Source organism: Oreochromis niloticus, linkage group LG2 (assembly GCF_001858045.2).
Source record: "Oreochromis niloticus isolate F11D_XX linkage group LG2, O_niloticus_UMD_NMBU, whole genome shotgun sequence".
NCBI lineage: Eukaryota > Metazoa > Chordata > Actinopteri > Cichliformes > Cichlidae > Oreochromis > Oreochromis niloticus.
This window is the reverse complement of record NC_031966.2, coordinates 31,743,345-31,758,381: the sequence shown is the minus strand read 5'-3', so window position 1 is coordinate 31,758,381 and position 15,037 is coordinate 31,743,345. Positions and strand designations below refer to the sequence as shown.

The window sequence follows — 15,037 nt, the reverse complement described above, 5'->3', positions numbered from 1 at the left end:
AGAAAATTCTTGTAAACCACACCCCTACGCTCACAGGAAGCCCTCTGTGTGTGTGTGTGCGCGCTAAAATCCCCAGAACAGCAGACACACAGAGACGGGCGGCACACATGCAACGAGTGATAGATAAGAAATCAAAACAGGAAAGAGCACGAGTGAAGACAGAAGTTAATGGATATGAAAGATAGATAGAGAGGTAGAATGAAAAAGAGAGGCAGAGAGAGAGAAAGAGGCGGGACGCTGAAATTAAAGAGTGTTAGAGGAGGAGAAAGGAGGATGGAGCTTTTCATCTGATGCCCCGGTCTTATCTGCTTTTTGTTTCTCCAGCATCTTTAAAGACAGAGGTGAGAGGATGATTATTGATTGCTAATAATGTTCAGAAGTGTCGGGAGAAAGTAGCGGGTGTGTGGGGGTTTGTGTGTGGATGCTTTCTATGTGGAGTCATGGCTCATAGGGGACCTTGTCTGTTTCTCCAGTGTGTGGAATGCCTGTTATGTTGAAGTGTGTGTGTGTGTGTGTCTGAGGGCCAGTATTGGGGTGTCTGGTCTTTATGTGTCAGTGTAAGTGGACTTCCTGGAGATCACAGCATATTTTATTGTGTATTTGAACAGGGCACACACACGTGGAGGGACCCCGATGCTCACCGGCAGCGTTTTTGGTTCTGAAACACGAGGTCAGATCTTCGGAAAGCTGCTTACACGCCAGCAGCCCACAGACGGAGGTGAATCACAGCAGATGAGATTATGTGTTTCCACTGGCAAGACCTGATGAAAACTACTGAGTCCTAAGGTAAGGGAGCAGCACTTGCCTTGTCTTTTTATCTTTATCTTTTTAAAAACACTTCACTTTTCTCGGTTAGGTTGACATTTCAGCTTGATCCCGAGGCGCGTTACCGTAAACATGTTACTTTCACAACAGATGGTCTCGGTTTGACTCCTGTACATACATGTCAAAGCCTCTGCCGCGAGAAGGAAACGAGAGCTTCTCACAGATTGGCCTTTTGCACATCATACAAATCAACACACAGCCTTGGAAGGAAGCACATGGTACGTGCATAAGTGAGAGTAACAAGTGGAGAATCATTTTCAAACAGTAACACACAGGTCAGCGGTCACTGAGTTAAAAGGCAGTCCGGGGGCTGATGGTCTACTGGGGCCTCGGCCTGAGCATAAAAGGCAGTCGGGGAACTGAGAAGCAGTCCAAGCTTAGCAAAACCCCCCTTTTTACAAATAAAATTCCACTGTTTGTTTGTGTATGATTGTGAGGAGTTAAGTTCAGGTCCAAATACTACTTTATACATTTACACTGGTAGATCCCAGGCAGGGATCGCTGTTTATACTCTGCTACATTTACTTACACACTGCTAAAGGTACAAGTTACTAAACGGTTCATTATCAATAGATTGCTGCCTAACCTTTTTTGGCTTGTAACCGTTTACAAAAACAGTTTGGGAGCCAAGCTGTTAAGAGTACAAACTAACAAAAAAAGAGTAAATGCCTTAGATAAATAACTTTAACATTGAAGAAAGTAAAAATATATTCCCAAATAAAGGGTTTGTTTGTTTTTTAAAAAAAGGTCCACCCTATTAATCATTTTACTCCCACGCAGAATTTATCTCGTGACTCTTTAGGGGAGGGCAGACACACGGGTAGGAAGATACTCAAACCGTGCCATCTTTTTACTGCTGCAGCTGAAACAGCAGCGCAATGCTAGCGGACAAATGTATGCATTCAAATGTAGTCAAATGTGCAACTGCACATGATATTTAGATTTTGTGCTGCTATTTTTAGTTATTTCCCTGTAAAGAAATGTGGCGTTCTTTTAGTTAAGCAACAGCAACGTGATTATCGTGTATAAAAAATCTGCTGAGGGAGCCCGTAAAGAGAACTAAGAGCAGTCACTTAACCACTGTTTGTCTTGTGTTTGGCAAGTGCCATTTCCCCCTCACACACAAAAATAGATACACATTTTTTGCTGCGTGTTGCGAGTATACCTTCCAAAGGTATACCAAATAGTTTCTTGTCAGAGATGAACTATATTTTAGTGGCTGATTTGCATTTTTGCATCGATAAAATGGTTCATAAATGATCTTGAAACGTCCCAAAACTGGTTAAAGTGGGCCTAATATGCTTTGCTAACATTCTGCCATACATATATAGTGTTCTCATAGTGCTAAACAAGGCCAAAGTTCCAAATAATGACATCAGAGTATGCATTACTAATCCCTGTGAGTCAAAGTTCAGGCTTCAGACTGCTCTAAACACAGTTTCTGTTCTTGTTTTCACTGCTTTTTGCTCTGGATGATGTCACTGAAAAATATCCCAATGCTGTTAGCACAGCAGCTCCACCCACCAGCTATTCAAACCTTTTGGTTGCAAGGAGCAGCCAATCAGAAGAAAGCTAGCTTAAAGAGAGGGGGAAGGGCGGAAGATAGTGTATGAACTAAGGGTCCCTTTTAAACTGATGGAGGATTAATGGACTAATGGAGGACAGAAATAAACACATGCAGGTGTTCATTTGAGCATAGCAGGTGTCTGGGTACTAGGCATGTGGAAGATCGCAACACCACATCGTTCCTGGGTTTGCTAGGGTCTGATAAGTCTCATTAGAAATGAGATAACAAGAAACAAAAGTTGAACAAAAAGAGGATGACAGCTGTTCAGCGAGTAAGTAAAAAGCCATCATTTTAAACTGGTCTACACCCACTAAAGTTTGTAGCTGTGGGTGTGTGCACCTATAGGCCGTTCAGTCCCTGACATTACCGTTTCCATTTGAACCGAAAGTATTTGAAGATAATCTAAGTTGAAGGTCATCTAAAAGCTTTAAAATTTCATCTCAATTACTTTCATTTTCTGCTCTGTGCGTGTGTCACGAAGAAGGAGAAAAAAACGAAGCACGTTACAGGCGTCACCTACATCGAAAAACCACCCGCAGTACTGCTCCTCATCTCTAAGTGCCCTTTAGTGACAGGTTTTTCCTTGATCTGGGCTGTTAACCAGTTGCCTGGTCTGCCTGCGCTAACCACGCTAGTTTCACTTCGATGCCTTGCGCCGTAGTTATTTCACACAGACTCAGTGCAGGCACCATAATGCTCGGCAGTGAAGCAGCACGTGGGAGAGTTTACCGACTTCTCTGCGGGTTTGCACGCTTGCTGTAAAGGGCACTGCAAAAACACTGCTATCAAGGATCATTGATTAATTATGTTATTCATAAAAACACATGGGAGATTATACCCGGCAGGTGCTGCCACCGAGCACAATGTCATCTGTGTCTCATCTAAAAAGGTTCCTTCTCCAATTCTGATGGCTATCTATGCTACATGCAAAACAGTAACTTTAATATCCCCTGGTTGCACTGTGTGAAAGGTAGAGCGAGCAGCAGTTAAAACTCAACTGCGTCGCTGTCAAGAGCTGATCTGCACTACAGTGTGTGAGAAAACCCAGGCGGAGACAGAACCTCTTGGTGTGAGGTGACAGCACAGAAACCTTCATGTTGTTTTTCTTCCTCTTTTTGGTAACGCTTTCTGCCTCCGACTACACATACTGAACTTAACTTAGGTTTCTTTCCTCTACCAGAACACCAGACTTGTTGGGGATCGCAGAGAAGCCTGGAGGACTCATCAGCAAAAACTTAAAACAAAAGAAATTCTTCCTCTGTCTGGCATGCCGCAGAGAGTACCAGCTGCACGGGCCACAGCATGATGTAACCGGCGGCATGGACGCTCAAACCAACCTGTCACCAGACTACAAGCAGCTCTCCTGATACAAGCTTCCTGCTGGTTTGCAAGGCAGCTCATCTTAACACTGACATGAATGTCAGTTCTCCTAATATGAACTGCTCCAGTACCAATGAGATAATAGACTACCAGCACCATTTGTATGCCGTGGTGTACAGTGTGATCTTAGCACCGGGCCTGCTGGGCAACGTTCTGGCGCTGTGGGTGTTCAGGGCCTATATCAGAGAGACCAAGAAGGCCGTGGTGTTTATGATGAACCTGGCTGTGGCCGACCTACTGCAGGTAAAAATCCTCTTCAGTCGTATTTCGCACTTACTTTCCAGTTTAAACCATTACTGTGAAGTCACGTGATGTGGTTGTGTGGTTAATTACCACATAGCCCTCCTCGGGAGTCAAGCTTTAATCAGGGAAGAAGTTTGCATGCAAGAAGTAAGAAGAATGTAAGAAGGACTTGTTACACTACTCGTGCCCCTAATAGCTGCATTTAGTGTTGTAATGCTGATCCTACAATACGGTTTTAAAACTGCAATAAAGCAAATTAGTGTAATGACCTCTTTAGTTTTTATTCTGCTTTCATGTACTAAATTGGGAAGTCAAAAAAAACAATATGACTCTTAGATGTTGGCAGAGTTGTGGGAAAGTTCAAACCACAAGAAAAAACTTCCATTATAGAACACCACTACAGAAGTGCGTCTCTTTATTCCAATGAACTGCCTAACGGGGAGGATTTTATTTTAAAAATCTATTTAGAAATGTTTCTGTTGACCAGATAACCGAGCGAGCTCCTTAACGTCATCGCCAAAGAGCAAATATGTACATCAGCGTTTGCCTGCTGTTCTCTGCCTTCACTTTTGTCACTCTGGCCTCTCCTCAGGTGCTCTCTCTGCCTCTGCGGATCTACTACTACCTGAATAACTCCTGGCCCTTTGGGTATTTCTTCTGCATGTTCTGCTTCTATCTCAAGTACGTCAACATGTATGCCTCCATCTACTTCCTGGTTTTCGTCAGCATACGTCGCTGTGAGCTCATCATGCGTCCGCTGTTGTACAACTCGGGTCGACAAAAAGGAGACGTGTTAATATGTGGGATCATCTGGCTGATCATCTGTACTGTCTGCCTCGGATTCCCTCTGCTGAGACACGATCCTTCCTTGCATGAAAGAAATGACACAAATAAGTGTTTCACGGAGCTGCCTCTGCGGAAGGATATCGGTCCCTCGGCAATGTGGGCCCTCTTGATTTTACTAGAGCTGTTCGGCTTCTTCGTCCCTCTCGTTTTGGTGCTAGGCTGCACGTGCATGACCATTTGGAGCCTTCGGGAAAATACAGCAAATGCTATTTCTGACAGAGGGGAGAAAAAGAGAGCGCTGAGGATGATACTAAGCTGTGCTGTAGTCTTCTTAGTGTGCTTTGTACCGTACCACGCCACGATGCCTCTCGACCTTATGGTCAAAGCTAAGAAAGTTACCAGCTGTGACTTTCAGAAACTGGTTCTTCGAAGTCACCCGGTCACACTCTGCCTGGCCAGCCTGAACTGCAGCCTGGACCCTATCATGTACTATTTCACTACTGATGAATTCTGGAGGCGACTGAGCAAGCCAGAGATACCGGAGAGCATACATCTCAGCCGGCGTCTGTCCTGTATAACCGGAGAACAGGACGGAGAGGAGGACTAAACTGCTGGTGGCGACAGCCTCCCTGCAACCACTAACTGAGACTGAAGACTATGCAAACTTCAAGTTCCTGCAAACTATGGAAATAACATTTATGCTGAAACGGGAATGTGAAAATATGGAAGTAGAGTTTTAAAAAGTTATTTTTTTAAACCTATTTATTTCTCAATAAATGTTTTTTTTCCCTTCCCCCTCTCAATTTGCATTTCCTCGATGAACAGCAAGTAGTGTCAGCAAGTGAAAGAGAGGAAAACCCCGAAACCCAGCGACAGTTTTCCTCCAGAGCCAGTGTTTGGATAACCTAATGTCCTTCACAGGACGATAAAAGGGTTAGTGTTGGTGCCACTTTCACTGGCATTATAATAACAAAGCCGCTGTGACGTTCAGTAGGTAAAGAAATGCAACTTTATTCAAACAACAAAGTGGAATTCAGTTCAGTAGTTGCACACAACATTGGGGGTTTCCCCGTCTAACATCTTCTAGTATTCAATTAAAAAGCAGAGACAGAAGCCCCATCTTTACAAACACACTTCCTGTTGATTGTCTCTCTGTGCAGGCATCAAGTAGGAAATCACTGAAAATGACTTAAAATGTGCTCGACAGACTTCAGAAATCAAGGACGACTGTTTTCATTTAAGCACACGATGTGTGTGAAGATCACAGGGAGACTACAGGTAGATAATTAGTCAAATTAGATAACCGACTGTTTTCAAGTCAAATTAAGTGAAATTTCCCTTTAGCTTATTCATCGTTAGCTCATCCCTCTGGTTTAGGATCACGCATGAAGCTTGAAACACAAACACAAAAACTGGTCATATATTGTAAGGGTGCTGGACTGTTTCCCATCAGGCATGAGACCATCAGTAACACTAAAGTCATCACACAGCGGCACTCTGGGGGATATCTACAAACAGTGGTGACTGAGAGCTTTGCGTTACCATCCACGGACAAGCATGTTACACGTATACTGTACCAGACATCTCCATGCTGACTTGTTCTATATCACGCTGTAACAGAATACAAATACCTGGTCGAACCTGCACCGTGCACCCGGGTCAGAGCGGCGACAGGAGGCTGACGCAACACACGCCTAATATGATCTCACAAGAATATTCAGTAGGATGACTAATAGCTCTGGTCTGAATGTGGCGGGTGTGTTGTTATATAGTAACATCAATAAGATCTGTCTGCAGGAAACTACAGCAACAAAACAGAAAGCAACGTAATAAATGAAACTTATAAATCTAACTTTAGTTTACCGACTTAAAGTTATAACCAGTACAAGACTAGCTAGTGAATACTTACGCACTTGTGACCTATCACGGGTTCGAGGGAGTACATCAGGGGAGAAGGGGGCTAGGCTCTAATTCTGCAACTTAAATTCACTCAACACTAGATTAAAAGCAGGGGAGGCAAAAACTGGAAAGAGTTTTGTACAAAAGTAACTTTCTGCTGTTCCCTTCACCGCCCACTCCCACCTACCCTCTCTCGCTCTCTATGACCTATATTCATGCTTAAGCCTTGCAGATGCGGGTCTCAGTCACAAACTTGTTCTCAAAGTGATGGATGGTGAAACATTCGTCCGCAGAGCGCTTCTGGATGCCTCCACCTGACAAACAAAAAGACAGATAAGCAGCAGTGCTAAGTATTCAGCTTAACATTCAGCCGTGGGCATGTTTAACACATTTCAAACACAACTACATTTAGGAAGATGTGTCAAGGGTAGTTGGTGTCTGTTTACACTCGTCTTCTTATTCGGTTTCTAACCAAAGTGTGTTTGACACTGTATAATTTATGCATCAGCTTGATAAGTCAGCAGTTTCTGTTTGAGCCATAGTGATTAGTGACTCCAAAATCAATATTAATGTGTACCCAGTAAATAAAAAGTTATCACTGTCAGCAGCTAACTTCACCCTTGATTAGAACTATACAGGGATATATTTTTATATAACTCAACCATCAGAAATGTATGAAAGCCTAAAGTTGTAGCTGCATTATGTGACAGCTTGCTTCCTTTATGTTGTGGTCAGCATATATTGTTTGAAAGCTGTTTCTGTTAGCCAAAAGATAGCAGCATAATAAATTACACTAACACTCTGCTAATCAAGCTAGCTCATACAGTTTTATACATAACCAGTGTGAAATACAGTACAGTAATTTTCATGGTCTGGCTATTTTTTAGCTAGCGCCAATGTTAGCTGATGACTTGACAACACTACTACATCGATATTACTGAAAAGCTTAACTCATAACTACAAATCTGTAGTCCTGAAACTAAAGAGCAAAGTCAAGTTGTTGGTGTCTGTCTTTTAAATACTATCACTAAATTTGACCGTGTGGCTATTTATTACTATTAGCTAAAATTAATGTTAGCTTATGACTTACCCGAACCATGTATTACCAAAAAGCTTAACTCATAACTACAAATCTGTAGTCCTGAAACTAAAGAGCAAAGTCAAGTTGTTGGTGTCCGTCTTTTAAATACGAGAACTAATTTTGACCGTGTGGCTATTTATTACTATTAGCTACCGCTAATGTTAGCTTATGCCTTAACAGCACTACACGTACTCATGAATGCAAATGATCCTGAAACTGTAAGACAAAGTCCAGTTGCAGATATGTTTTACATACGGACACTAATTTTGACGTTCTGGTTATTTATCACCATAACCAGATCGACAAAAAAAAAAAACCCAAACAAACCTCAAAACAGCTAATGTCAGCCAAGTAGCTTCCTTTCTAAAATATGAGACAAGTACAGGACAGAAAAGTTGCAAACTCAAACTGTTCAGCTTGCACTCGCTGAGTAAAGCAAAAAAATCTTGCATAACAGTGATGTTGTAATCAAAGATTAAATAATATAATTAAATAATATAAAGATAAAAGAGGATTATATATTACAGCTTAATCCAGTTAAAGACATGCATGTTATATACACAAGTTAACCTGGTCTGCGCCCTTATTTCCGAGGGGTCGCCACAGCGTATAGAGCCGCATGTTTATCAGAGTTTTACATTTCCATCACATCTATACCTGGCAGGCTGGCACGGCGCTGCATTCTGTATGTTTCTTTTCCATCACAAAGACGGCGGATATAAAAGCCCAGGGGCTTGACATCATCAATGCGCTCCGTCACCACCAGGTCCTCATGCACCAGGTAGCTGCGGTACGAGTCAGACTGGAACAAAGACGAGAGCGTGAGACTGTCACGGCACCTTTTTAAATTAAAAAATTTCTTTTAATTTTCCACCAGATAAAACAGATCAGTGAAAACTGAATAACAAAATAAAAAAAGGTGATGAATCATCCCTAGATTTGTGAAACAACTCTACACCAAGTGTTGAAATTTCCTGATTTCCCCACTAAGCAAACTAAACTCTGGTCACAACCCTGGTTTTTACTGTGTTTCCATACATGCCGACCTCACTCCACTTTAATAACCAATTAAACCCAAATCTAATAGGCATTAATAGCCAAGCTTTTTCCTGATATGCCCCCACCTTCACATGCTAAAACTACCCAACACTACATCAATTATTTTTAAAAATTCCCTAAATGAATATAGAGATTATTTGCATACAAGTATGCAGTATAGATGCAGCACACTTCTAGTTTACTGCATGAATAAAGGAAGAAGGGGACAAGCCTGTGGGTGACAGTTGCTCATTCATATTTATCATCAAACATCTATAGTTTCCTGTCAAGAGGCTATGTTTCAGTTAAGGTGATATTGTTGCATAGCCTCGGCTCAAACATGCCAGTGAATTATAGAAAACTGAAATACAGCAACTTTTCGGTTTAGCCTATATTTAAAACCTACATGCTGTAAGGACACCTAACACATTCATACTTACTGGGAGGTAAAGATCTTTTTTTATATGTACAAATTCAAGATATAACAGATTTGAGGAGGATTAAAGAGCAGACGGTCTGTGGAATGACAACACATCCCTGAATTTCTTATGTGATGTTTTGTCCTCAATATCAGCGCCTGTGCATGAGCTTTAGCAAGACTTATGTGTTCGGTTTGTCCGTCATCCAAGTCTGGACTTTCATCTGTGTCTCCAGGTCCTGCTAGCAGGGACCGTACTCACCATCAGCTGTGAGAACAGGTCAATGAGGTCCTGAGGGGGGAGAACTACCGATGTGTTCAGGGGAATCACAAAGCAGGTCCTCAGAGTCAGGTCCAGATAGGCCGTCAGCTTCTGCTCACACACACATGAAATCATCGGGAAAGAATTTAGAGCAGCAGAAATCATCCACCAAGCTGCGCCAAGTGTGACAGAGTCCACAATCCTCACCCTGTTGAAGTCGTGCAGGATGTAAGCGGGGTCTCCGGGCCTGAAGCGGGGAGGAGGGACGCTGATGACGGCGATGTTGTCAGAGATCTCCACCTCCTCCTCCACTCGAGGCAAGTAGTACGGCTGGCTCTCTGCTCCGGACGACACGTCTCTGAACTCCATCGCGCCATGATACATCCTCTGAGGAAGAATTCATCTCATTTAGTCTTAAGAACATCTAAAGTGAGGTGGGGGGCACTGGAACCTTTGCTTATGCACATTTTACAACAAAAAAAAGAAAAAAAAGAAAATGCACCGTAATACAGTTATTTTATTTTCAACCAGCGGTGCAGCTGGGGTCTGCCTCTACAACCACAAATGCATCATCTGGTATTACTGTGAATCTGCAATATCAGCTGTGACCCTGCGTGTTCTGTTCCTGTCTAAAGTTCACGTTTCACAAACTGCACCAACTACTGAAAAACCGTCACGCAGCTGTCGAGGCAGCTCAGGCTGCCAGGGGGAGCCAAAGCACACGTTCTGCTTGGTTCCAGCACAGTTACATCACGGCACATGACACGTACAGGACTTTGTTTACACAAAGAAGCCTACAGTTTTTCCGTGACTATTGACCATAGTTTCTTTTAATATCAGGTTTTAAGCTTACATTTACACACTCACTCTCCACATGGCATTGATAATTAAGAATTCCAGTAACATTTTTGGCTGATGTGAGGCATTTTATTTTCCTGCAAATTAAATTGTGGCTGATAATTATGGCACACTGGCTCTGGCTGAGATGTCAGAAGCCCCGCCCACCTGGTGCTCTAACCTTTTGTTTGTGAAGAGCACCCAATCAGAAGAGTCGTACTTTCAAACAGAATGAAATGAACAGAGGGGGCAGCACCTATTATTTATATGCAGGGTTCTAGACTTACTTTTTGCCACGGTTGCACTGGTGCGCCTAAATATTTTCTTAGGCGCAGCAACACAAAAGTTAGGCGCACTCAAATTTTTCAACCGCATCGCTTAAAACCGCAGTTTTACATGTGCACTTTTTTGGGGGAAAATTGCTGTCCATACAGACAATATTGATTTGTAAATGATTAACTAACAATCTTGTGCTTGTGCTTAAAATGTAGACAATGTTAAACTTAATCATCATCTCGACCTCCTCTGACGACCTGTTTGCTGCTGCCTGCCGCTGAAAGGCAGCGGGGAGAGGGGACACTTGGGCAGTGCATTTATCACAGCATATGTGTTTTCTCGATACACTGTGCTTTTTCAGTGTTTAGAGATTGATGGCTCCGTGTCAGAGCACTGGCTATGAATTTCAGACGGATCAGGCCTTAACTTAAAAAGTTATCAATCGTTCTTATCATCTTTTCTTATTACCCACAGCTACATCCACTTCTGTTGGGCCTAGGCTACTCACTAGGGCTGGGTATCATCACTGATTTCTATAATCCATTTGATTCCGATTCACAAGGTCCCGATTTGATTTTGCCTCAGAAAGTCAGAAATATTAGAATTCTAATCATTTATCAGTACTGACACTTGTGAGACTTCATCAGAGGTGTGAACATCACAGCAGATGCTTTTGTGTCAAAGTAACTGAGGATAAAACTCAGAAAAACACGAAGGAGATTTCCTGGCCTGACTTTTTATAGCAGATAACCTTAAAAATATTCTGCAATATTCTGCAATTTTGCATAATTTTAAAAAGTTTAAATTTCTTTAGTATTGGACAGCAGAAATTAGGCTTTCTTGTCCGAGGACATTTAAGTAAAAAAACAAAAACAAAAACACAGCGGCCGACAGCGCTGTAAACAATGGTGGACTAGTTCCTAAGGACCCCAAAGCACTTTACACATCCAGTCATCCACCCATTCACACACTGGTGATGGCAGCTACGTTGTAGCCACAGCCACCCTGGGGCGCACTGACAGAGGCGAGGCTGCCGGACACTGGCGCCACCGGGCCCTCTGACCACCACCAGTAGGCAACGGGTGAAGTGTCTTGCCCAAGGACACAATGACCGAGACTGTCTGAGCCGGGGCTCGAACCGGCAACCTTCCGATTACTAGGCGAACTCCCAACTCTTGAGCCACGATCGCTCAAGTGAATGAATAATGCAGAAAACAGAGATTTGAGATGGGAAACTGTTCTTGAGAGAGAGAGAGCTGTGCACGACGCGTGATTTTTAACGTGGTGGAAGCAAAATAGCAAAAGTAAGAGGGAATTCATGATGATGTTTATCAAACGTGAAGCGTAGTTTGCTGCTTCTTTAGCTGCTGGTCAGTGAATTTTGGTTGGAGAGAGACAAAACCTGCAGCTCAGAATCTAGCGCAAAAAGACGTAAACACAGCGCAAACCCGACGCATCAGAATCAGTGAGCTGTCGGCTTTCAGCCCCGACGGCGTGTCCGTCTACGTGCCATCGGGTGAGAAAGCCAAGAAAGAGAAAGCTGATTTTGATGCGTCGGGTGCGTCAGGTGGCTCTGTGTTAACGTCTTTGTGTGGAGTCCGTTTTCCTGCTCTCATTTGTTGTTTGGTGGTTGTTGTTTTGTGAGCCTTAACCTGAGATTCTGGCGTTTCTGCCAAAATACATTTTATATAAAATTCGATTCAGGATTTAATGAATCGATATCGCTTTATTCAAGCTACTCACCTCTCTCTATCCACCTGCACTTTCAAACGTACACATGGACTACATGAGTATCTGGACCACAGACAATCAGAGAGGTCCCACCCCTGAATATCTCTGATTAGTTTAGACCACGATAGGGGCACAATGTGTGTCTGCTGTTGACCACACAAAGACTTTCAGAGTTGCGAAGACTTTTCTTTTTGTTACTCGAACAGTTGGTCGCACCGATGCGACCCAAGATTTTTTTCAGTCGCACTACTGAAAAATTTGGTCGCACTCTAGAGCCCTGATATGGACTCTTTTTGTGTTCTTTTTCTGCTTACCATGTTTCACTACAGTTTCAAAGCTTAGAAGTGAGGAAACAGCTGAGATCAAAGGCACGACAAAATTCAGAGCAACACATTCTTGTGATGAAATCTCCGGAAGAAGCTCAGTTTTGTCGGAATTCTGATTTTCTCAATCAACATACTGACAGTTACAGTTTCACACGCTGCTCTCCCCCCACCTCGCTTTGCTTCATTTGCATGGGTGTGGGGTTGCCTCATCTCATTGACTCTAAGACCCTCCTGCTGGCAACACAACAACTGGAAAAAAAAAAGGTGAAGTCTGCACTTTCTCTAAACATTAAATGAGTGAAGGATAGCACTCGGTTTCCTAACGAAGCAAAAGTGTCCAAACCAGCGTTAATAATTCTTCATCACTTCTAGACAGTGACAGTTTATCAGAGGAAGAAAACATATCTGATAACGTCAGTGGATAACCAAATTAATTCATACAGCTGCTTAATTTTCCAGGGCCAGTCTGCAAAGACTGCGTCACAGATGCCCCCCCAAACCTTCACAATATGTGTATGGTGATTTCACTGACCTGTATTTGCAACGTGAAAATGAAATAATGTGGAAAAAGTTATAACGTAAAATAGTCTTGGGTTGCAATTTTAAATTTCTACGTGTTTCAGTGCCTTGCTTGCAGAGCTGGTGGGGTGGCATGAGCCTCACGTGCATAAGAAGGATGGACAGAAAATGAATCTATTATAAGCATCTGCAACATTAAAGTGTTATGAAACCACAATCATGGCCTAATGTATACATATATATATACACTTTAGGTACTTACTTTGAGTACGGCTTAAGACTTTAAATGCTTTTTTTAAATCAAATATTCTGATTTCATAAGACCCCCTCCCCTCCCACTCTTTGCAACCCCTTATTAAAGATGGTAACATGTGTGAGAGAATATTCACGAAGAATGAGCTGCAGCGCACGCGCACACACCTTTGGGGTGAAATATCGGTAGAGACAGGCCCCCCCTACGATGAGTCCACTGAGGATGAAGGCGATGCCTAACAGGGTGAGCAGGCAGCGACCTGTGGAGCCCTCGGTGCCCACTGGAGCAGAGGCCACTTCAGGGTCCTACACACACACACACACACACACTATATTAACATGACATTCATATTCAGCTTTGATTAAACAATCCCTTAATCCCGTCCCATCTTTGTCCTCTGCATAACAACAGCTGGGCAGGAGATGGGCGGTCCCATCGTGTCCTGCGCCAGGTGCAATTTGACTCCGTGCGTTATGCAAAAATCACCGCAAAACCACTGCATGTCAAATCACACTTAGCACAACAAAACACGACAACCCTGTGAATGCGCACATGGATGGAGTCCACACGCTTTGCGGGCCGGTCCGGCACAGCGGGCCTGCTACCAGGCTAAAGTCGGACACCGGGCTCAGGCGCAGCGCTGTGCCCCGTTAGCTCACCTTAACAGCGGCTGGCACCTCTTTGCCCAGCGCCTTCTGCGCCAGAGCCGAGTTAAAGGCGATCTTCACCATGCTGGAAGAACAGACGTCAGCTCGGGTTTTTCTTGTACAAACAAAAATAACAGAGGAGGAGGAGGAGGAGGATGCCGGGGAGGGGGACTTGCGTCGCTAGACTGCAGGTTCCGTTTATTCTCCGCAGCTCAGCTGTGTGACGCACTTTGCAACCTCGGTGTTATCTAGCGCTTCCGGTGGCTGCAGGGGGGGGGCAGAATCAAAATAACAACCAAACAAGAAGCTGGAGAATATGCTTCAGTCTCATGACCTGCCTTAGTTTAACTACAGGTAGCGGTTTAACATTTACCGCTTGCATAATTTATTTCCTCTAGCAGTTTCTCTCCACGGCTTTTATGTTTTTTCTTGGTGTGTTTGTGTAGTGTGGGTGCCCTCTAGTGGCCGCAGGTGGAACCTAAACAATCCCCCATGCAAGAGCTTCCATTCATTCATCAGATTGAAGCTGACACCCAAAGACACAACTGTTTACACTTTCAGTCAGCTACATTGCCTACATTCACTTCTTGTATGACAAACGACTCGATCGACTCGCGACCGACTGCACTGTAATGCAATGAAAAATAATATCTGAGTGTATAATGCAGCTCATTCATCTCTGTGAATGTTCCACTCTGCAAACACATTCCCTCCTGCATGCTGGGCACTACCTGCCAGCGTGTCTGCCCACTCGCATTAGCACACACAGTACACAGCTTTTACTGCGCTGCGTGCAAAACACGGGCCGCTGCCAAGGCCGTACAGTATGTCTGACACATATCCTCAGTCCTGCGGTGGTCCCTCTGCTTCCTCTCTCTCAGTTAGGTTTGTACGTATGAGTAAATAAACACTTAACTGCTGTACTGCCGCTCTAACTCCACGCAACTCG

The 15,037-nt window shown here is 43.5% G+C and overlaps 2 protein-coding genes across 3 annotated transcripts; one reads left to right on the top strand and one right to left on the bottom strand.

The window, feature by feature from the left end:
* The first annotated feature begins 59 nt into the window (after positions 1-59).
* gpr174 (G protein-coupled receptor 174) lies at positions 60-6,686 on the top strand. Of its 2 annotated transcripts, XM_003455780.5 has the most exons (4): positions 60-341; positions 609-786; positions 3,573-4,015; positions 4,608-6,686. In XM_003455780.5, the coding sequence occupies exons 3-4, from the start codon at positions 3,806-3,808 to the stop codon at positions 5,406-5,408; spliced, it is 1,011 nt and encodes a 336-aa protein (XP_003455828.2). In that variant the 5' UTR covers positions 60-341; positions 609-786; positions 3,573-3,805; the 3' UTR covers positions 5,409-6,686. The 2 variants fall into 2 exon arrangements, with proteins under 2 accessions (XP_003455828.2, XP_019201519.1); XM_019345974.2 differs by lacking the exons at positions 60-341; positions 609-786 and adding an exon at positions 1,128-3,466.
* Positions 5,792-14,366, bottom strand: LOC100702394 (integral membrane protein 2A). The gene is made up of 6 exons (XM_003455818.5): positions 14,101-14,366; positions 13,609-13,746; positions 9,707-9,886; positions 9,500-9,610; positions 8,439-8,583; positions 5,792-7,014 (listed from the first exon to the last, which is right to left on the bottom strand). Exons 1-6 carry the CDS (start codon positions 14,170-14,172, stop codon positions 6,920-6,922), a joined length of 741 nt encoding a protein of 246 aa, XP_003455866.1. The 5' UTR covers positions 14,173-14,366; the 3' UTR covers positions 5,792-6,919.
* Positions 14,367-15,037: the final 671 nt, after the last annotated feature.

What these genes read in the sequence shown, in the direction of transcription:
- LOC100702394 (XM_003455818.5), bottom strand. Translation starts at nt 14,172, where the DNA reads ATGGTGAAGATCGCCTTTAACTCGGCTCTGGCGCAGAAGGCGCTGGGC. An exon ending in AGGTGCCAGCCGCTGTTAAG is followed by an intron (nt 13,747 to 14,100) that starts GTGAGCTAACGG and finishes GTGTGTGTGTAG; the next exon opens with GACCCTGAAGTGGCCTCTGC. An exon ending in ACCTGTTCTCACAGCTGATG is followed by an intron (nt 8,584 to 9,499) that starts GTGAGTACGGTC and finishes TCTTTGTTCCAG; the next exon opens with TCTGACTCGTACCGCAGCTA.
- gpr174 (XM_003455780.5), top strand. Translation starts at nt 3,806, where the DNA reads ATGAATGTCAGTTCTCCTAATATGAACTGCTCCAGTACCAATGAGATA. An exon ending in CTGTGGCCGACCTACTGCAG is followed by an intron (nt 4,016 to 4,607) that starts GTAAAAATCCTC and finishes GCCTCTCCTCAG; the next exon opens with GTGCTCTCTCTGCCTCTGCG.